This window comes from Rosa chinensis, chromosome 7, assembly GCF_002994745.2.
Source record: "Rosa chinensis cultivar Old Blush chromosome 7, RchiOBHm-V2, whole genome shotgun sequence".
NCBI classification, from domain to species: Eukaryota; Viridiplantae; Streptophyta; class Magnoliopsida; order Rosales; family Rosaceae; genus Rosa; species Rosa chinensis.
This window is the reverse complement of record NC_037094.1, coordinates 21257142-21279832: the sequence shown is the minus strand read 5'-3', so window position 1 is coordinate 21279832 and position 22691 is coordinate 21257142. Positions and strand designations below refer to the sequence as shown.

The 22691-nt window shown below is 38.4% G+C and overlaps 2 protein-coding genes across 4 annotated transcripts; one reads left to right on the top strand and one right to left on the bottom strand.

Annotated features, from left to right (window-relative positions):
• Positions 1-3892: 3892 nt before the first annotated feature.
• LOC112175680 (probable aquaporin TIP-type RB7-5A) lies at positions 3893-5373 on the bottom strand. The gene is made up of 3 exons (XM_024313401.2): positions 5147-5373; positions 4547-4794; positions 3893-4431 (listed from the first exon to the last, which is right to left on the bottom strand). The coding sequence occupies exons 1-3, from the start codon at positions 5271-5273 to the stop codon at positions 4057-4059; spliced, it is 750 nt and encodes a 249-aa protein (XP_024169169.1). The 5' UTR covers positions 5274-5373; the 3' UTR covers positions 3893-4056.
• A 10283-nt stretch (positions 5374-15656) lies between these two features.
• LOC112176851 lies at positions 15657-22507 on the top strand. 3 transcript variants are annotated; one of them, XM_040510654.1, is made up of 12 exons: positions 15657-15755; positions 16104-16206; positions 16921-16996; positions 17192-17302; positions 17504-17620; positions 18963-19319; positions 19627-19949; positions 20513-20612; positions 20693-20752; positions 20937-21023; positions 21224-21364; positions 21811-22507. In XM_040510654.1, exons 4-12 carry the CDS (start codon positions 17267-17269, stop codon positions 22138-22140), a joined length of 1551 nt encoding a protein of 516 aa, XP_040366588.1. In that variant the 5' UTR covers positions 15657-15755; positions 16104-16206; positions 16921-16996; positions 17192-17266; the 3' UTR covers positions 22141-22507. The 3 variants fall into 3 exon arrangements, with proteins under 3 accessions (XP_040366588.1, XP_024170713.1, XP_024170712.1); XM_024314945.2 differs by lacking the exon at positions 15657-15755 and having other exon boundaries at positions 15771-16206; positions 18963-19310; XM_024314944.2 differs by lacking the exon at positions 15657-15755 and having other exon boundaries at positions 15771-16206.
• Positions 22508-22691: the final 184 nt, after the last annotated feature.

Genomic DNA, 22691 nt, shown 5'->3' with positions numbered 1-22691 from the left:
CAACTTTTTTTTTTGAAAGGAAGGACGACAAACTTTATTGATAAAACCTAATTGTTACAAAGGATTTCATCAAGTACTGGAGGGACATCCCCACTCCAAGAAACTTGCAACCCTGAAATCAGAGCAGTATGAGCTAGCTTATGAGCAATCTTATTAGATTCCCTATAAACATGACAAAAGAAGGAACCCGCCAAAGAGGTCAAAACCAGAGAGATATCATCAATAACTCTCCCAAACACAGAAGTATCCTCACCCTCTGCTTGAATAGCCTGAACCAACTGTAAGCAATCAGTCTCAATAGTAACAGGTGACAAATGAAACTCTAAGGCTATCTGGCAAGCCAAGCGACCAGCCAAAGCCTCCACCATATAGGGAGAAGTTACATTATCACATCGGCAACAAGCACCAGCAACAAAAACACCCAAGGAATCACGGACTACAACACCTAGTCCTCCCCTGTGCAGATTCTCGTCAAAAGCACCATCAACATTGACTTTTAGCCAACCAGCTGAAGGATGTGACCAAGGTTTGACCTGCCTACCCAATTTGAATCTGCTCTTCACACTAACTACCTTGAAACTATGAAATAAAGACACCACTTGGAATTGAACTTGAGCTAGAGAATGAGACTTCCCAGACCAAACTCTCTGATTTCTTTCCTTCCAAACTCCCCAAATAAGCATAAGCAATAATTCAAAGTCCTCATGCGACAAGCAAGACAGATAGAAGCTCAACCAATCAATAATAGAGCTCACCGGTGCCACCATAACTAGCTGTAGAGATGGAAATAGACCGAACAGGTCTTTCACAAATGCACACTCCCTGCTAATATGTGCAACTTAATTATATACTCTTTGGATTCTCTTTAAAATAATAAGGCAAAGTATTTGGTGAAATACTTGAAAGCTGTTTAGATAAAAATAAGACACGCATAAAAAAAATAGGGTGCTGTTATTGCTACCATACTAACTACTTTGTTCACCATACTAATTTCTGATTTATTAAAGGGCTAAATACTGTTTAGTATCCTATGGTTTGTGCCCAACATCAATTCAGTCCCTCGACTTTTAATTTCATCAAAAACACCCCTGTATTACTATATCTCGTTTAATAGGTCATTTCGTTATCATTCCGTCAACAGCAATCGTTAACTCGCTGACATGGCATGCCACGTCAACTCCTATGGGCCCATCTATAAGGCAAAATTTCCAAATTGTCCATGCCTCCATGCTGACCCATAAATCCTATTATAGTCCTCACTGTTCACCTCTCTCTCTCTCTCTCTCTCTCTCTCTCTCTCTCTCTCTCTCTCTCTCTCTCTCTCTCTCTCTCTCTCTCTCTCTCTCTCTCTCTCTACATCACGATTTCATTGAAAACTAGAAAAGGTCATGTAACTTGGCCTCCGACGACGGCAACTGAAGGGAGAGCTTCCCAGAGGGACATGCCCTTGCCTCCGTGATCGCTGAGGGAGGTGCACGCACGCTGGGTTCAGTTGACGATGCCGATCAAGCTCTCCAATCTGGCCATGGTGGGATCGAGTCGGAGTGATGGAGATATGAGAGATTCACTCTCCAACAACCGTCAAAGTCGCACTGACTCCGTTAGCTTCCTTGCGGCTGCGTGAAGAGGAGCCACGTCCTCCCTTCTCCGAACTAGCAGCGACGACGGAAGGACGAAGCCCAAAAACTTCTTGGATTTTCTGGCATATTTTCCGACTCCGGCCACGGCTGGACGCTAGACTGGTGGTGGTAGCTTCATCTTGGCTAGGTGAAGAAGCTTATGGTACCTTCTTGTCCATCTGTCAACTTGGGACAGAGAATCAAAGATGAGAAGATGTTTGAGTTTTCTGGCGAATTTCCGGAGGTGAAACCAATTTGATCAAGCCCTCATGCTGCTCCTTGAGGGAGGGGGTCTTCAGGCTCGAGTGTGATTGGGTATGAGAGAGAGAGATCCAAAGACTTGATCATTTTGGTATCCAAAGACTCGATCTCTTTGATTAATTCTCGATTCCGGATTTGTGTTTCTTGTTTCTACTTGGTGGGTGTTTTGAATTGGAATACCCTTTTGGATTTTGCTAGGTTTTTTGTTTGTTTGAGCTTCTCTAATTCATGGTGTTAGTTTGGTGTTAATTGTGTTCTTTCATCTTACTCTATTGGAGCTTAATATTACTGGAATATGGTGAACTGGGTTTGATGGGAATTTGGTGAGGATCATGTCCCCGTCGAACCAGGCTAACCAAGTTTGATGGAAAGATTCCAGATTGTGGAGCGAGGAGAGGCCAACGGAGGAGACAGCCGAGTGGGGTAAGTTGCGGCGGTGTCCGGCGAGGTAGTTGCGGTGAGGAGGGTGAGAAGGCAAACGACAGAGAGAGAGGGGTTAGAATGGAGGCATGGACAATTTGGGAATTTTGCCTTAGAGATGGGCCCACAGTCGCTGACGTGGCATGCCATGTCAGCAAGTTAACGGTTGCTGTTGACGAAATGATAATGGAAAGACCTATTAAACGAGATCTAGTAATGCAGGGGTGTTTTTGATGAAATTGAAAGTCGAGGGACTGAATTGATGTTGGGCACAAACCACAGGGTACTAAATAGTATTTAGCCCTTTATTAAATATTAAAATATCATAATATAAAATTACAATAAAAGACAATATCTAATTAAAAATTACAATTAGTTTTTCTATTACTCCTACAGAATACATACTTAAACTTCATTCTTAATATTTTCATTGATCATTAAACCCAATGAGACTGATTGACTAAGACTTTATGAAATTGATTGATAGCAACGGAACTCAGAGAGACGCGGATGGAGTCAAATAGAAAAAGAATTTGAATTAAACCCTATTTAAAAAGGGTATTTTGGATATTATAAATGGGTGAACAAAGTAAACATGAAATTAAAAAAATATGTGTAACGTGTGAAGATAATGTAAGGTGAACAAAGTAGTTAGAAATGTGACAATAGCTGCATCCAAAAAATAAGATAATATGTTCAACAAATATCTTAAATAAACTAAAACAATGATAACTATACAAATAAAGGAAGCTAAAGTGCAAAATTCGTGCCTTTATATTATACGCCAGCACAAATGAGACATCTTATCCATTATGAATCTAAAAAAAATAGTCACTAACTCTGTAACTCATTTGATTAGCCAAGGCCATTTTGATATAAAAGTAAAGCCAATACTAGTATGGTGAAAAAGATGTCTGAAAGCAAAAGGAATATGTGGTTCTCCTGTCATCTTCCACCTTCCATTATTCCCATTGACATTCCTCTAATAATTATAAGCTCTAACTTTACATGCTAACAGAAGAGATTGATCCAAATCAACAATCCACGAACTAGGAAAAGACGTGAAAAAGGATTAAAAGTAACTATCTAGTTTAAATCCTCTCATAAAAGCACAGCACATCGCATCAAAAAAGTAGATGATAGTGGCCTCAATTTTATGATGATGTTTGTTAAATTCGGACCTATCAAGATAGAGGCATCCAAACAGTCGGCTAGCCTTTTAACCGGATGTGTATCCTAACAGTAAAATGATAAGAATCAAGTACATGAATATTGTAAATTAAGACGTCTTTTTCAAAATCTTACAGCTAAAAATTTAAATTCAGATCTATCACAAGACATGCATAGTCTTAGCTTTTTAATTAGGTGCATACCCCAACAGTAAAACGATGCGTATAAGTAGACTCAAATTTTATGTTCAAATCCTTTCAAAGAACAAAAGTTCTCAGAAACACTAGCTACTTGGTCACGTGTTGAAAATATTTGAAATCTCCTCTCTGAAGCTTTGATTCATCATATAGATTTCTATATTGTTACCCAAATTGTTGAGTGAGAATTACTTCTACTTCTACATGCATAAGACTCGTGTAACATATAGCTAGATCCACAATTCACAAAACCGATTCATTATCTACAATTTATTAACGGCTCCAAGTTTTTTTTCCTCTTGGCATTAACCAGTACAATCCAAATGCTCAACAAAGAAAAGCAAGAAAGCAAAAAACTTGAAGAAACACTCCAAACAGAAACACATCCCTTAGGCATAATCTTCAGAAACTGGAACTGGGGAGTAGGATCCAATGAAAATGTCACCATAGACCAGGCCAGCCAAACCTCCACCAACTAATGGACCAACCCAGTAGATCCAGTTATCGGCGAAGTTTCCGCTGACAACGGCCGGGCCAAATGAGCGAGCTGGGTTCATAGATCCACCGCTGAATGGTCCGGCCGCTAGGATGTTGGCACCAACAATGAACCCTATTGCAATGGGTGCTATGATCCCAAGTGAACCCTTCTTGGGGTCTGCGGCTGTGGCATAGACAGTGTAGACCAGACCAAAGGTTATGATGATTTCAAACACAACACCTTCAATAGCTCCTACACCAGAGGCAAGTCCATGTGTTGGCACGCTCTGCAAAAGGCAAGTAAGAATATTAGAGTTGAATTAAGGGGACCAAGATCAGTTGGCCAAAGATAAAGGAACCAAAAGTTACTATCTACCCTAATTGATGACCAAATATTTATACCTCGCTGGTGACAAACTTGAGGAGAAAGCAAGCGACGATGGAGCCTAAGAGTTGAGCAATCCAGTAGAAAATGCCGGTTAGGATGGTAATGTTGCCTCCAACAGCCAATCCGAAAGTGACAGCTGGGTTCAAATGGCCACCGGAGATGTTTGCAGCGACGGAGACCCCCACAAACAGAGCAAATGCATGGGCCACGGCCACCGCGACTAGGCCGGCAGGGTCTAAAGCTGCATCTGTAGTCAGCTTATCTACACATGCGTATCAAAACCATTAAATTTGATTATACAAAAGGGTTTATTTCTCAAAGAATTCAATTATACGCTCTTGAGTCATGACTCTTATTTAACATGTTTTGCATGAGTAATATCTTGGATACTACATTTAGCCACTGTATACAACTTTTGTCTTATGTTTGATACGTTACAAACGTATTTACGTATGTGACAGGTTGGTTTTTTGAGCTAGAAATACAGTTATATATCATGCTTAATTGAATGTAAGAATTTCTTGTAACGCACACATAAAATGCAACCGACACTTTATTATTGTTTTGAATTACACCGTGCGTCGCCACTCTTTATAACCAAATTCCGAACTTACCATAAGCGAGGGCAGAGCCAACGCCAGCAAACACGAAAAGAAGGGTGGCGATGAACTCGGCTAGGTAGGACTTGAGGGAGCCAACACTGAAAGAGTCACCAAAGCTACCAAAAGCAATCTTCACCATTGTTTGTACTGGAAAAACACTAGGGAAATGAATCAAATTAAACTCTAAGCCAACTTAAACACTAGAAGAGCTCGAGGTTTTGGTAGGTGCATTTCATCCTTTGAGAATGGACTCTATATATAGTGCTTAGTAATAGTAGGTACTATGTAAGAACGTCCAATTCAGCCGGCGGCAATCATAGAGGTTGGAGCCATGGATGGGTTGTCATTGCCCAATTGGCCGCCGACCAACAGCCATTTCTATATTTTTTTGGGTTAAGATTTTATTATGTAGGCATTATGAAGATAGGACAATTAAGTTTAATTAGTATTAATTATGAACCGCCAAGGATTATTCTAATCCTAGGAGATAAGCATGTTAATTCCCACGGATTAATATATGACAGAGGCCATGAACACTAAACTACATTAGTGATTAATTTGAGGTTTTATGTCATTTTCCTTGTAACTTAATTTATATGTGTTGTCGGTGGTGTGATATAAGAAAATATTGGTGAAGACACCTACGTTTTGGAAATACTTTTGGAAGTGTCAAAAGCACTTGTAGATAACTTAAAGTACTTCTTATAATGGTGTATACTTGACAGCAGGATATAAAAGTGCGTTTTGAGGTTATTGAGTAGCACTTTTATTTGTTAAGAAGACATGTATAAAATAAGACTGAGAGAATGTAGCTCTCCCATGATGATGTATGTCCTCTATCATTTTTACGATCATCAACAAACTCGGGACGTTTTGAGTTTCTATTGATCGAGTTAGGCTCAATTTAGCTTGTTCGAATTCAGCTCGTAAAGAAAACGTGTTAAATTTGAGTCAGTGAACGTACCTGCAGCTTGTATTTATATCACGAGACCATTCGAGGTAGGTTTGAGCATGACTCGCTTGTTCAAGAGCTTTACTTCACGTGAATGATCTCATGATTAGAAATAATTGATGTTTGATAATTTGTTGGATGCATGAATGCAAATATGCAATAGCTAGCTGGCTGGTGCTTCTTCCTATTCTCAAATCCATACTTTGTTAATTTCTTTTTTAATTTCTTACATTGGAGCCTTTGGAGGAGAATCAAATTTCTAACAACATAACATACTCTTAACCCAACTCCCTGTCTTTCCTCACCAGTACTTAAACTAACCCTAAAGAACCGGGCGATTTGTGCCTATTAATTTGGTCTGCCTGTAGAAGTTTCAAATGAGACTGGATCATTAGCTAGTTCACAGAGAATCAAAGCAACGATTAGAGACACTATTAGACTATTTCAGCTTAAATGTGTGAGGTCATACCATCGAAATTCGATGATGCACTGGAATATCAATCAGATGACCAAGAATATCATGCAATTAATATAAATTTCAACCTTATATGGAATTGTTTCATGCAATGAGGTAAATCAAAGAAATTATAACGCAAATTTTCCTAGCTAAATGCTAATATTGAGTGTGCCACAAAGTGTAGTTATTGAATTATTGCTGGAATGAAACCGCTTATATATAACCAATGGATTTCAGATATTAAGCCACTCTGGCGGTAGGGATACGGGGTTTCGGAATTGGTCAAACAAAATTGGAAGTATGTATATATTGTGTGTTAGTTTTGGTACCTCTCCATCAATTATCTCTTGTTAGATTATCCTAAATCACTAGTAAAGTGTTTAATTTGGTCAAATGACTAGCTATTACGAGATTGACCGACAAGAATAACAGGGTTACTAGTCTAGTAGTCTACATGAAATGAGGTTGGAAATACACATAACACATGGGCGCTTATTTTGATTTACGGAATTGTTTTGGTTTTGCCCAAGCGAGTCTTGAATAAGGGGTTCATGCTGGGTTTCGCTTATTTTGAATATTTGATTTCCAGGATGGGGGAATAATTTAGTTTCGAAGAAAAGATATATATTTTCTATTATCTGGAGCCAAGATTGAAATCTGCCTTATCTGAAAGTACCTCTCGACCAAAGCCGGAGGACTAACTCAAATTGTTTGATAATTGGAGTATCAATTTGCAATAAAAGCAGAAGGAGATAGGATTTTTTGTTATCATTATTATTTAGGATTTTCTTCTATTCCCATTAAGTTTTTTTTTCTTACAAAAACTCCTCTCTCTTTTTTCTTCCCTTGTGTGTATTGAAGATTATGGGATTGGGGGCAATAAAACGTTATATTGCCTTTTATTTAGGGGCAATAAAACATAATATTTTTTTTATTGAGGGCAATAACAGCTCTTATTGGGGTCAATAAACATCCTAAAATTTTTATGAGATCTCCAATGACCTCCTCATGGACCTTCGGTCACATTTTCAGTGACCACTGACAACCGACGAGCTCCGATGAGAGTCTGAAGGCATTCAGCGAGGTTCTGACAAATTCCAGCGATGTTCTGATGAGGTTCCGGCAAACTTTTCGATAACCTCACTCTCGCACCCGCCCCCAAAAAAAAAAATCTCTGAGGGCGAAATAGTCACACAAAAAAAAAACTTAATTAGGTATTAAGGAACAAAATTAATTATCTTATGGGTAATAGAGAAATCCATAACTTTGGTGGGGTAAGGCTGTAAGGGAGATTAATTTCCTTAAAATTAAGGTATTTGGACATTTCCCCTATACAAACATAGTTTTAAACTGTTGTTTGGCTCCAATTTTGTTGCAGCTGGTCAACAGTCTCTTTTCTTGCGCGGGCGTGCCAGCACCGTCAGGTGCGGTCGTCGGGGTGTCCCTTGACCTGACTTCTGTCGAGCGATTGTAGACGAGGAGAGCACCAACCTCATCGCGGGATTCTTTGTGCCTCGTGGCGAGGACTTTTGCTGAGCTTCTTGAAAATCACAATCGATACTCGATGTTGTAGATCGAGCAGAGCGAGAACCACTGGGAAGTGAGGAGAACTTGCTAAAGCGTGACTTTAGCTTGGCTGGTTTGCGAGGGCGTTACCCTTGCTTGGCTGGTTCTGTAACCGTTGTGGTCGCGGCACTACCGTCGGCTCCCGAGGAGACTAGGACCGAAGTACGTTGGCAGAGGGTTTGGTGGCACTGAAAGTCGGCTTCTGAGAAGACTAGGACTAGGAGTGTGATCACCGGTAAGAGAAAGAGAAGGAGAGGAGTTGCTCTTAGAGAGGTTGCTCTAGAGATAACTTAGATCATTTTAGAGATGTTTTGATGTTGTGAATGTGTCCTTGAGAATGAGAGGAGAAGGTGTTTATATATGGAAGAAAAAGAAGAGTGAAATGATGAGTGGAAGAAAAATAATGAAAGTGGAGTATGGAAGTGATTTGTAAAATATGGAAAAGATAGAGTAATGATGAAATGAAAGCAAAGCATGAAGGTGCAGAAACATGGAAGTGATGATGATCTATTAAAGAGATTGTAGTAGAAAAATATATTCAAGGAAAAAGAGAAAAGCATCTAGCTTTCTTCATGTGGGTAGGAAACATGAACATGATGAATGTTGAGCTGGTTTTTGGTCAGTTTCTGCCCCTTTATTCCTTCAATTATTTCTCCACCAAGACTTCAGAATGAGCCTTCGACTTCTTCATAAAAAATGTTCCACTATGAGTTTAGATCATCCTGGTAAAATTTCAGAGCTTTTGATATAGTGGTTGGGCCGAAAACGCTGCTGGACTTCTTACAGGTCCAGTTTTCCAGTTTTGCTTCTGCAGAAAATTGGACTGATTGTTTGAAGGCCTTCCACTCAAAACTAGCTCTGTAAATCTTCATAAGAAATGATCCTTGGGCTTTCTAGATATAATCTGGAAAGTTTTAGCTCATTTCGATTTCATTTGGTTAGTCTGCCGCCCCTCCTTCCTTGTTTAGCTCGGTTTCTCCTAGCCGAAGTAGGAAAATGTGCTAAAGTTGACTTTTCATGCTTCCATAGTAGGCTTTATTTAGCCTCTAAATATATATTTCGAGGTTGTCGACAATATATAGCTTGAGCCACTGATATTGGCTCAATTTCTCCAAGACACGCCTTGTCAGGCCAAAATGCTCATTTTTGGTTCAAACAACTATGATACCCCGGAAATTTGTAATTATTTTCCGAGAAATTTCCGGAATCTAATTTATGGTTGTTGGACTGTTTCGCGGCTCGTGGATGGAGCGGAAGTGTTTCGGACAAATTTCTATTCGGAAAGTATGACTTTAGGGGGGCTCAAGGTTGACTTTTTATACGTTGGGATTCTCCAAAAACTTCCTTCACGAAAGTTGTAGAGCGCATCGATACGAGTCAGTGGACATGTGGAATGTGAGAATCGGAGTTCGTATGAGAAAGTTATGAGCGTTTGAAGTTTTGGGAAAGTTCTATAAATAAGAGTTTCCATTTTCGGAAACTTACTATTTCCATTTTCACATTTACCATTTCCGGAAATCAGAAATCCTCCGTTCTCTCTCATCACCCGCTCTCGACCCGACCCGAACCCTGTGATCCGACCCCGATTTTCCGGCGATCTCCGGCGACCTCTAACCTTGAAACCTGCACAGAACGGTTCGCCTCTCTCGTGCGGTCGTCTCTGTGCCTCTTACGGCGATTCGTGGTGGAGGAAGTGTAGCAAGGCGGTGCAATTTGAGGATTTCGGACCCGGTCGGAAATCCTTGTTCCGACGTCGGCGGGGCTTCAGGTTGAGCTTGGGGAGCTCAGAGTAGCCTCCTTGATTGATCCTTGGTGGTTGTTTGGATCGATTCACGTAAAACTTGGTTCAACTCAGATTGGATTACTGTTCACGGCTTGTGAGGTAATTTTCAACCCTTTATGCTTGTTTTCTGACTTCGAGCTAGTTATGAGAATTCACAAGCATGCTTAGATGAAGCTTTTTGATGTTGGGAGTTTTGTGAAATATTGAGTTTTGGCTGGCGGCGGTGCGCCACCTCCTGTGGCGGCGTTCCGGTGGTGTTCCGGTCATGTAAGGGACTGTTTCTGGTATTATATATGTTCTACTCGTTGATACGAGCGTTTCGATATATAATATGCAAATTTTGGAGTTCGTATGAAATTGTTATGATTTTTACGATTTCATATCGGTGAATTTATTTGATCCGTGAGGATTCAAGCTTCCGATCGACTTGTGGTTTGGACACCTCAATCGTGGAAGTACTCTGGAGACTTAGGGAGGTCTCGGATGAGGTTTTGCCTCGATTGACATTACTCATGGGGAATTGGGTTCAAAACGGGGGTTTCGAACTTAAATCACTTCGTGATTCGTGCACTGAATCAATACCTTATGTGTTCAGATGCTTGTTGAATGGATTGCGGCGATTGTGCTTGTTTTGGTTCTCGTGTGAAGACGCAGCGGGATTCAAAGGTGAGTAATCTCACAAGGTTCATTAATGAACGGATTACCTTTATCGTTTGGTGAGTAAATCTATTAGTTATGAGCAGGATCGATATTTGTTATGAGCAGGATCGATATTTGTTATGAGCAGGATCGATATTTGTTATGAGCAGGATCGATATTTGTTATGAGCAAGATCGATATTTGTTATGAGCAGGATCGATATTAGTTATGAGTATGATCGATATTTGTTATGAGCGAGATTACCCTATTGTCTTGGAGTTATTAGGTTAACTACGACTATAGTTGGTATTAGTGGCATTTCTGAGTGGATGACTATGTGTGTCTATATATATTATGGGATATATATATACATATATATTCATGTATTAGTGGCTTCGTGGTGAATTTTTGTGATGATTGTCATGTAAAGCTTGTGTAGGAATATTTGTGTAATGAATTGATGACATCAGTATGGTGAATCTTTGTGATGATTGTCATGTAAAGCTTGTGTAGAAATATCTGTGTAGCTTGTGTAGGAATATTAGTAGGATGGTTGATATCTGTGTGATGACTAGCCATGAATCTAGGTGATGATCGCTATCTGTGTGATGACTGGCGATATCTGCGTGAATCTATGTGATGATCGCTATCTATGTGATGACCAGCGATATCTATGTGATGATTAGTAGGATGATTTCTATTTGCGTGATGACCGGTAAAATCTATGTGATGATCAGCTAGGCAACTGCAATCTATGTGATGATCCTTGAAATCTATGTGATGATCAGTTGGATGATGAATATCTGCGTGATGATTGGTGAAATCTGTGCGATGATTAGTGTGATGACTGCTCGGTAACGGAGCTGAATTGTTATTAAGTTAACAAAGATCGAGAGGACTGCTGTGATGGTTGGGGTTACCTACAGACGTCAGGGTGTGGGACTTCGATGACTACTTTTGACTTGAATTGCTTGACTTAATGTGACCTCCTGAACTAAATTATATACAGGGGTTACTATGAATTGTTTTGCTTGTTTTGATATGTGATTGCCTTGATTTCTCCTTGATTGTATTGATTGACGAATTGCTCTGTGGTGAGGATAGGAAGGTGATTCATTGTTTTTCACCTTGATGTCATGTTGGTGACAAAAAGGCTCCTAGTGGGGAGGGAATGAGCCTGGTTTGGGATTCGCCGTAGGGCGTTAGAATGGCATCAAACATTGCTTGAGGAAGTCTTGTTTGATTGAAATTGTGTAATGGGACGCTAGTTGAGAATCTAAACATGAGGCTGTAGTCACCAGTTGACTTATGTAGACACGACATGAAAGATTATGGAATTGATGGACGTAGGTGTGAGTTGTGTGTATATCATGTTTAGGTTGAGGTGACTTAAGAAATGTGTTTTGCTTTGTGGTTTTGAGTTACTCATACGAGCTTCATAAGCTTACCGGGTTTGTTGTGTGGCAACCCGGTGCACTATTCAATGGAATGGTGTAGGGGTTAATCCTGCAGGTCAGGGAAATCGTGGCTGAAGCTGAGGTGGCGCCTGTGCAGCTTTACGGTAGGAAGCTATCTTTGTGACTTTACCGTTGATAAGGACTTCCGTTGTATAGTTACTCTGAGCTGCATTTACGTTTTATTTTGTTGTTGGCAATTTAATTCGTAAACTTGTGTAATATATAACTCTATGAAGCGAGTGTATATTAAGTTTGAGGGTTCAGGGCATCAGTATGTACTTGGGTTAAAGGGAAAAAGATTCCAGGTATTTGGTATTGATGACTGAACGTTTCACGCATATATAATTATGGGATTATATATATCGATTTTCGTGTGTGTAAAATCAGGGGTGTGACATAAACAGTCTGTTAAGATGATTGTCATCTCATACCTATTATCTTTAAATTTAATATTATTGAATTACTATTGTGTTCTTAAGATATAAATAGTTTAGTAATTAACTTTTAATTAAGTGAGGGTAGCTGTGGAAGTTCAAAAATTTAACCGGCCTTTGGAATTTTCTTAATTAACAAAGAAGATAACCCTAATCCTTTCAAAAAAAAAAAAAAAAACCCTAAACCCTAACAGCTTATTAGAAACTCTTGCATTTTAAAAAATAAAAATTATATTGGCAACTATATCAATTCACTTAATTACATTGTAAGAATTAATATAGTGAAGAGAGGCGCGACATTTTCTTGTGAAAACATATAGGGTTTTTGTCCATTTATCCTATTTCAAGGGATTTTTTTTTTCCACTTACCCTATTAAGTTTTTTTAATTCCTTCTTACCTAAAACACTCTAAGGAGGTATTCCCTAATACCCTATTATTATTATTATTATTATTATTATTATTATTATTATTATTATTATTATTATTATTATTATTATTATTATTTTAATACCATTTTACCCTCACCCTTTGTTATTTAGAGAGAGAGAGAGAGAGAGAGAGAAACCATATAAGACTTCGCCGGAGCCGGTCACAGAATTCCAATCACTGGTCGTCAGAATCTGGTCACCGACCGCTACCCACCGGAAATTTCTGAAAACATCTATTGCCCCAAATAGACGTCTATTGTCCCCCAATAGAGGGGCAATAGAGGTCTATTGGCCCCCAATAGAGGGGCAATAGAGGTCTATTGGCCCCCAATAGAGGGGCAATAGAGGTCTATTGGCCCCCAATAGACGTCTATTACCCCCTAATAGACGTCTATTACCGAAATAGAAACTAATCTTCCTAAAATTAGAAAAATAAAACTTTGATTAAAGAAAAAAATGAAGAGATTATATCAATTCAAAACGTTTATTGCCCTCCAATAGACCTTTATTGCCCATTGATTTTTTTTTCTTTTTTATTTTCTTCTGGGCTTATGCTGTCATTTTCTCTTTGCCAGTAGTCCAAAACTTCCAAAACAGTATTCAACCAAAAGCTGGGGTTTGTCATAAAAAAAAAAGAAGAAGAACAAAAGATGAGGTTTGCCTTTTATCTTTGTTTGCATCTAAGACTAATAATAATCAAAATTTCAAGTTTGGTAATTTTAGTTTTGATACCCATATTTCCCCTGGACTCGAAACTGTGCCACCCTGCCAAACCTTGTATCTTTAGGATTATGGAAACACTAGCCAGCATACGGTAATAATAATTGATATGTGAACACAGTTAAAGGAGAACTAACTGGACATACAATGGACTCTTATTAATTAAATAATACATCCATTTCAACATGTCCTTTTGTCATATATACACCTGATGTATGATTGGAAAGATAGAAAGAAAAGGAAAGATGAGAAATGTGCAATGCAGCTATTCTCTTCTTTTTGATAAATAGTAATTGTTGCTAGTCAAACTTGCAATTTTGACTAGATCTGGGCATCAATGCAACGCCAATTTCCGGTAGCATATGCATAGCTATCAATGCCGGTAGTTTGCATGTGCGATAGACATACGACTGGTAGCTTGGAATTTCCGAATTGTTCACGATTCCTGGGTTAGAAACGGCCTTGTACACCACCTGAGCCTCCGGCAAATACCCTAAAGAAAGAGAGAGAGTATTTGTAATTTTTAATTTTTGGAGCCCAAAATCGTCATTTAGCTGTTAAATTGGATTAGTGGGAATAAAAATCTCTTGGTGATGTAAGACTGTAAGTGGACTAACTTTATCCTATTTTGGTGCTATGGGTCAAGGACCCAAGCATATATTAGTACGCTATGATGCAAAAAGGATATAAGATCTAACCTAAAAGCAGTTGGTTGTACTTAATGCCTATGAAAATATAATCAGATAGCGCACTTGTTAGCTAAAAATGCGCTTTTGTTTCCTGTATGTTGTGTTATTGTACTTATAACTGATGTACTTATCTAAATTGCTTATCAATGCAATTTCTTTTTTCTTCTAAAAAAAAAAAATTATACCATCAGTAAATGAGCCCAAACTCTCTCTGTTGTTAACAAGGGAGGAAATGATTTTGTTTGGCTTTGTGGCACGACATAAATAGGCTGGTATATGAAAAGGAAGCGTTTAATGCACATATCTCTTTTGCAGCAACAGTGCAGCGTTTTAATGAATACGCTAAAGCCTAGCCTTGGCTGCTACAAGGAGACCACGTCCGAATGGTTCCTTGAAACTAAACAGTGATGGTGCTTGAGAAATTGTGGTGGCTAAAACCATTCCTCTTTATGGCTTTTCTACTCCTAGACATTCAGAGATTTTAGCAATCTCTTGCAGGTTACAATTAGCATTGGAGCTGGGTTTCTCTCAAATTGAACTTGAATATGATGCACAAGGTGTGATAAATGATACACTTGTTAGAAAGAGAATATAGCGATCGACGGACACCATTTGGACGGAATAAAAAGACAACTACGGCACTTTGTCTGGTGACATATGCTCTTTTGCGTCTACTAGTAATCAGGTTGGACATGAACTTGTTAGTTTTGCCGTCAAGCATCGTATACAGATTATTTGGCACAACGACTTCCCTCCTTGGTTAGTTACTGAGGCTCAAGCTGATGTTAGAGCTTATATTTTACTATTTTAGGTTCAAGACTTCAATCCCTACTAAGCCTACCACCCCCCTTCTCTTTGACATGATACAAGGCAGTCAAAATTCTCGCCACCCTATGAATCTCAATCTAGCGATAGCACCTGGAACCACACTATATTCTCGAATGTTTTCTTATTGTCAGTGTGTTAATATACGGTCTTTGCACATGATTTAGCTATTTTGGGATACAGTGTAAAATAGAGTGAAATTCTTATTATTATTAACTACGAAAACGTATCATAACTATCTAACTTAGTAGTTTATCTGTAATTCATATTAATTGACGATTGTTGTGGTTAGAATTTGTTGATGTATGTTGAATGGAACCGATAATTCCATATATAGGTAGATTAGTAGTTCCTATTCTTCATTTGAAGTTGTTGAGAATTTACCTCATCATTCACAATGTAATCAAAAAAACTCTCTTACTTTAAGAAAAAATCCCTAATTGGTCTTCAAATGCATAACAGTAATGTGGCACAGGGCATTTATGGTTCTGGCGGGAAGTAGGCCGTGTGGCCATCAGCATCACAAGGCCCACAGACCAGTGTGCAACTCCTGTCCCTTCCATTTCAAAAAAACTACTCAGACTCTTCAAATTAGGAGCAAATTGAATGCCCTCAACAACTCAGAAGTAAGAAATTTAATTCTGGAACTGTGGCCCTGCAGCTGCATTTGGTAATTATACACCACACTTCTGTTCAAAATATATCATTGTTTGAAAAAAAAGACCCTCTTCAATTCCATACACAATCATTCAAAGTTCAAAGTTTCAACTTTCAAGCTTTAAATTCAATCATACCCATTTAGGAAGCACCCAAATTTTTTACTCAGATTCTCTCTTTTATGAGTTACCCACTTCACCATATTTATCACATTATCCATGTCTGGTTTCCACTATGTCTCACCTGCTCTTGTTCTTGATAGATTGATTGGGTAGCTGAATAGGTTATGAGAAGTGGGTGAGTGCTTTGTGCGTTTTATGAGAAATAAGATTTAAAATGGTGGGTTTTATCTGTAACACAGTTGGAGAGAAAGATGGGTGTCAAGAACAAGCAGGTGGGAAAAGAGAGAATGGAGATTCTGGGCCACGCTCAGATGTGCATACCCAACACAGGCGCTCCAAAAGGTCTAGGCTTTACCACTCTGATAATTGTTGTGATTACTTTTGTGAATATGTGTATTTGGAGATGGATGTGTGCATGCACTTTTGGATTTCATTTAGTTGGGTCTTGAGATTTCTGTATTACCTGGGAAAAATTTCACTTTCCAGACCCTGCGACCCCAAGAAAAGAAAAAAAAAAAAAAAAAAACTTTTGGAGGGTTTTGACTGTTTGAGATTTTTGGCATCATTTATTGGTCCATTTCAAAGTGAAAAGTTGAAAGATTCTGAATGTCTGTATTGTGATATAGGAAGATAAATTAGGGGGTGTGTGAGGGAGATTAGCAAGTAATGAGATGGATGGCTAGTCCTGTATACAATGCAATTAAGGAGTTAGTATTCAGAGAATATTGTCAGGAAATTAACTTACTGGTAGGACTACTAAGCATAAATGCTTTCATTCTTAAGGGATCTTCGACAAAAAGTATATATTATTCTTCCAAGCCTGTAAGGATCAGAGAGTATTTCACATGGTGCTCTCCATCATCTATTCATTCTTTATCCACCTGCGTGATTTTATTTGGTTTTGAATAGACAATGTTGGCATATTAAGATCAGTATATGCTCGTAGATTTGTGTTCTAGAGTTTTAGTAAGATTAGTGACCTTTAGAAGACTTTGGTTGGGCTAAGTTTAGAGCAGTCACATTTGACATATCTATCATTCCCTCTTTCCCTTTCAGTGCTTCTGACAAGAATTTTGGTATTCGAAGAGGTCGAGTTTTAAGTTCCACAAAGAAGGACAAGAATGAAACACAGGTGAGACCACATATGCCAGTTGATATGAAATTAATATTGTTATCATGCTTTATGTGTATATAGGACTCCTGCTATATTGTTATGATCGAACTTGAACATGTGTAAATTCATAAAATGCCGCAGATTTAAGCTTCTTTCTAATCTTGAATGTTAATGAAATCTGAAATACTTCTCTTTTCTGAATGAGTTTAACAGGTTTCATCACCTTCAACAAGTGCATCTACGGGACAAAGTCCTTGGCATGAAAATCCTATTTATTTTAACAAGAATATGTCATTGAACAACAGAGCGTCCTTGGAAAAAGATGTGAGAAATGGAATTCAGTTTCTGTCTCTTTCAGCATTGTGTTAGATGAATCTTGCTATATCATGCTCAGATTAATATAGTTATAGTATATTCAAATATCTTTTACTAGAACATTGTTGCAAGCATTGAGACTGCTGAATTACCAATTCTCTATCTGTTATCTGACCATAAAATTTTATTGATAATGATACACATTTGCAGATCGAACAGCTGCAGTTGCGTTTGCAGGAAGAGAAATCTATGCGTAACATGCTTGAGAGGGCAATGGGCCGAGCTTCAAGTACTCTATCACCTGGACATAGACATTTCTCTGTCCAGGTAATTACTAGGAAGAACTGTACCAGAATTTGTTTGTTAGTGCTTTGACTAGGACACCAAGTTTTTAGCTTGTATAAGTTCATGATTGATTTTTGAGATTTTTGAGAAATCTACACATTCATCCAGCATGGAAATAATGTGTTACGCATGCACTTTGTCAACCCTCAGTGAATGTGTGATGTATAATTCATGCTTAATTTTTGAGAAATTTATGCAGCTGTCTCATAGCTATGATTACTTTGCATGTATTTGAACTTTGGTGCAGTGTTGTAAAACTTTGATCCTTGCTCCATTTTTTTTTATTTTTTGGTTTTCCTATGCATTTCAACTCAAAATACATATCACCTGGTCGTCTTAGCATAGTCCTGTTGTTTAGTATATGAACACATGGGCACCCTTTCCAGGCTTTCCTTATAGCACTGGTTATGCTAGGATGTTAATGGCTTAACAATACCAGAATAGGTGTACTGCAAAGATGTGTGAGTTTAGAAACTACAGCCGTGTGTGTGGAGAGGGAGATCCAAGTATCTCCAATCCCTAGCATGGGGGGGGGTGGGAACCGAGGTCAAAAAGATTGAGAAAAATCAGTCATTCACAACCACTGATGAAGGACCAATCAAAATTATTACTCAGATTATCACTCCTAATATTTATATTTCGGGGGGGGGGGGGGGGGGGGGGGGGAGTGTTAGCATGGTCTTGAGTCGCTTAAGTACCTTCAAAATGTTTAATATATAAACATGGGAACCCTTTCCTTGTAAGCCGGTTTTGCAAGGACGAGTTCTGCTCATGGGTTTAACATGATGTCAGAGCCTTGGATTGTACGAGGTCTAGGTTTTCTCCATTTCCCATTTCTTTGTTGGTTTGCAAGTTTGCAGCATGGCCTCTCCATGTGCAGGATGGAGCTGCACTTGAGGGGTGCTGTTGGCTTGATATACATTGCTGGCACATTCTCTAACAGCAAAAGCTTTTCACATCTAGTGGTTGTCTAAAACGTCCAACTCAATCTTCAAAGTTTAGACTGGTGAGGTAAACGGAGTAGTAAGTGTCAGTGCGTCTGAATTCTTTTAATTAATTGTTTGTTTTGCTTTATTTTCTGCTTGTCTACAATTGTGTCTTGTAGCTCAGGGCATCATCAACATTAATTCCAAAATTTTCTACTGTATAACTGATTCATACTCATGGTAGACATTATACATATACATATATATATATATATATATATAGTGTGTGTTTGTGTATTATCTCAAATTGTCAACATCTATATATATGTATGTATCTAATTCCATTTCTTAGCTGTCACTACACTGAAGCAGAAAATAACCACAAATTGTTTCTTTAGACGAAGGAATTGATTTCTGAAATTGAATTACTTGAAGAAGAAGTTGCAAATCGCGAGCAGCATGTTCTCTCTCTCTATAGGAGTATTTTTGAACAGTGTGTTAGTAAGCCACCTTCGGAGCAGAACTCACTTGTTGCTTCCCCTGCTCATATGAAGAATGGATCCAGAAAACATCCCAGTATCATTTCAAGTGCATTTTGTTCTGCAAAAAATTTTCCTTTCCGACATTTCAGAGCTCTAGTTGCCATAGATGACTCGGGAAAAAGAGCTTCCAAGACTAGTCATACTCCACTATCTAGTGGCAAAAGTGACATTGATTTTGCAAAGACTCGTTCAAACCTTTCCAAGGTAGAAAAGGTAGAATATAAGTTTATACTTCTTAGTTTACTGTTGAACATCTTTGTTATCTGTGTCATCTGATTGAACATATTACTTTGGTACATAATATGACTTGTATGTTCAAAATGTTGTATTTGCTGAAATGTGAAGAGAGTTATTTTTGAACAATTATTTTCTGGCAAGTCTTTATTTAAATGGTAAATGGAGTTTTTAATAGGTGGTTTGTGGTGATTTTATATGACAGGAAGTTAGCATGTGCTTCATATAACTGTTTGGCCATTTCTGCTATATGTTTGTTGATGCCATTAATCATTTTCTTATTCAGGTTCGTGAAAGGGTTCCAGTCCTCGGGAAAACTTCCATGATGCGAACTCTGAAAGATCATCTCCACCAGTGCCCTAGCAAGTTAGCTGAGGAAATGATCAGGTGTATGTCTCTAGTTTATTGTTGGCTTTGCAGTGCAGCCTCTGAGAAGATTGAGAAAAACCAATCGCCTTTGCTGTCGAGGTCATCCACTAATGTTTTACAGCCTCCACATGGTACTGAAGATGCCCAAGATTGGTCAGGCAAATCAATGGTAGAAATATCTTGGATATCAACCGATAAGAGAAAGTCTTCTCATGCTTCTTATGCCATTAATAACTATAGGTTAGTTCTGTACAATTCATCTATCATTAGCCAAATCATACAAATGTTATAGCACAAGTGAAAGGAGGGTGTGTTTTGTCCTTTTTCCTCGATTTACTGGGGCTTTGACTGGAGTAAGTATGACTTCAGTAATTTGGACCTTGTGTTTGGCAACTTCTCTAGTTTCAGGTTGGAACCTTTGTTTTGGTGACTAGCATCACCAAAAGAATCCTTTGAAATTGTTTTACAAATCTGTCAGGGGTATTTGACTTCAGACTGTGACCTTTTTTATCTGTGCTAGTTTGGCTTAAAAATAAATCCACTATAAAGATAAAATTCTCAAATTATGGTGATGAAGCACAATAAAGTGCAACTGGTAAATCTAGCACCATGTAGTTAAACAATAGATTCATGAAATTTTGGAGCGTAATGTGTAATCCTGACCCATACAAACATTAATATTCTTTATGTAGGACACATATAGTTTAAGGTATATGTGTGTGTCTGCAAACTTGCACTTGATTTCCTCTTATGTTCACCTAATAGTAGTTTTGACTTGACATGCACGTCATTTCTAATCTCAGAATGTTGGTCGAGCAACTGGAGAAGGTGGATGTCACTCAGATGGAATTGGATGCCCAAATTGCATTTTGGATCAACGTTTACAATGCGCTGCTTATGCATGTAGAGAGTTCTTAACCAGCCATTGTTTGTCTCTTATTAGGATTGCAAGTACTTATAATTTTCTCCTTACCTTTGTGCAGGCATATTTAGCATATGGAATTCCCAACAGCTCTTTAAGAAGGTTGGCCTTGTTCCATAAGGTAGTTCAGTTCTCTGCTAGTACAAGAGGTTTTGCTGTCAGCTTAGAAAAGAAAAAACACCGTGCATCTATTTGTAAATTAATACTTCTTAATGCTGAGTGGATAGACCCGACTCTTCAGCCCATAAGGTGTATCTGGACTTTAGAAAGAAAAAGATAGATGATGAACTTCTGGTATAGTGCAGGCTGCTTACAACATTGGGGGCCTTGTCATCAGCGCAAATGCCATAGAGCAATCCATATTTGGCTTCCAAACACCAAGGATTGGACGGGTACTCACAAACTCTTATCTAAGAATGTATATGAAATGTCTTTTGATCTATTCCTTAAATTCCTTAAATTGGTTTGGCAAGTCATTTAGCTCATTCTTATGAATGAGGGCTTAAACAGTGGGTTTTCTTTTCTTCTGTGTTTTATATAAAGTAGAAACTCTACATTATATATCTCATCTAATCTGCTTCTGTGTTTGCAGTGGCTTGAAACATTCCTTTCAACTGCCTTGAGGAAGAAGTTTGGGGAAGACAGACAGCTTCGCAATTCAAAATTGGGTCTCCCAGTTTCCGAACCCCTTGTTTGCTTTGCTCTCTGTACAGGAGCTTTTTCTGATCCTGCGGTAAGTTCTTTGCTGATTGCTCCTTTGTTTTAGCATTGTAGTGTAGATGAGTATAATTGTCCGAAGAGTACTTACTGGCTTCCCTGTTGGTACACAGATTTGTCTATTGTAGTGTTGTTGTTGTTGTTGTTTTGGTCAAAGATACTTCAATTAAAGACAACTGGAAACAGAAAGTAAAAACAAAGAACAAAACAAAACATAGAAGCCACTAGGCCGGAACCCATTGTCATGACTCATGCCTAACACCCAGGAATAAGCATTAGTCTACTGTAGTGCATGATTTCCCCTTGAAATTTCTGTTTACTTTCTCACTTGTCTTTTTACCATGTTTCTTCATAAGAAGCATCTGATGAATTTTTTTTACCATCAATATGTTCTGTTCATCATTAAAAATCATTCTTCAAAAATCAAACACATTCAGACTGATGCTTATTTCTTACTTGTAGTTGAAAGTCTACACAGCCTCAAATGTTAGAGATGAGCTTGAAGAAGCAAAGAAAGATTTCATCAAAGCAAATGTAGTGGTAAAGAAGTCGAGGAAAGTTTTTCTACCAAAGATGCTTGAAAGATTTTCGAGGGAAGCGTCTTTTGGCTCTGATGATCTTCTCAAATGGGTCACTGACAATGTTGATGAGAAGCTTCAGGATTCAATTAGAAAATGCATTGATCATAAATCCAGCAAGAAGGCATCTCAAATCATAGAGTGGTTGCCTTACAATTCAAGGTTCCGATACGTGTTCCCAAAGGATCTGGCAGAGAAGCCATGGTGGTTGTGACTTGTGAGATTCATCCCAAATGCTTGAAGAAAAAATCTGACCTTTGTCGGCTTTTGAAGGTGCTAATAGCTCATCACACTGGTTAGCCAACAATACGCGGAGTACAGTCTTCTTGTGCATCTGATCTTATTTCAATACCACTGTGTATGTGTCCCTGAAATCCTCCCTCTCATCAGAGCTTTGTATGAACTTGATAGGTTCAATATAACTCTGTTAACATTACTCTCAGGCTTGCACCTGTCGCAGTTTTAATTTTCAGACCTTTATTTGTATATGGGAGACTAATGTACATAATGTTGTAGCATTCATCGGTTTATGCAGTAAGGTAGTAAAATGTAAGCGGCGATTTTCGCACTCATTTTGCATGCGGCGCTCTTTATTAATCTTCTTTTATCTGTTCATTCCCCAAGTAAAATGAATTCGTAATTTCAACTTTATTCAGTTATTAGGTTTCCTCCCTAGGGCAGAGTTGGAGCTTTAAACTTCCACTTGAAAGAGACGACTCATTTATACAAGGACAAGCATGATAAGAACTTTTGCTTGCCAAACTT

What these genes read in the sequence shown, in the direction of transcription:
- LOC112175680 (XM_024313401.2), bottom strand. Translation starts at nt 5,273, where the DNA reads ATGGTGAAGATTGCTTTTGGTAGCTTTGGTGACTCTTTCAGTGTTGGC. An exon ending in TGGCTCTGCCCTCGCTTATG is followed by an intron (nt 4,795 to 5,146) that starts GTAAGTTCGGAA and finishes ACGCATGTGTAG; the next exon opens with ATAAGCTGACTACAGATGCA. An exon ending in TCAAGTTTGTCACCAGCGAG is followed by an intron (nt 4,432 to 4,546) that starts GTATAAATATTT and finishes TGCCTTTTGCAG; the next exon opens with AGCGTGCCAACACATGGACT.
- LOC112176851 (XM_024314944.2), top strand. Translation starts at nt 16,079, where the DNA reads ATGGTGGGTTTTATCTGTAACACAGTTGGAGAGAAAGATGGGTGTCAA. An exon ending in TATGCCATTAATAACTATAG is followed by an intron (nt 19,950 to 20,512) that starts GTTAGTTCTGTA and finishes TTCTAATCTCAG; the next exon opens with AATGTTGGTCGAGCAACTGG. An exon ending in GAGCTTTTTCTGATCCTGCG is followed by an intron (nt 21,365 to 21,810) that starts GTAAGTTCTTTG and finishes TCTTACTTGTAG; the next exon opens with TTGAAAGTCTACACAGCCTC.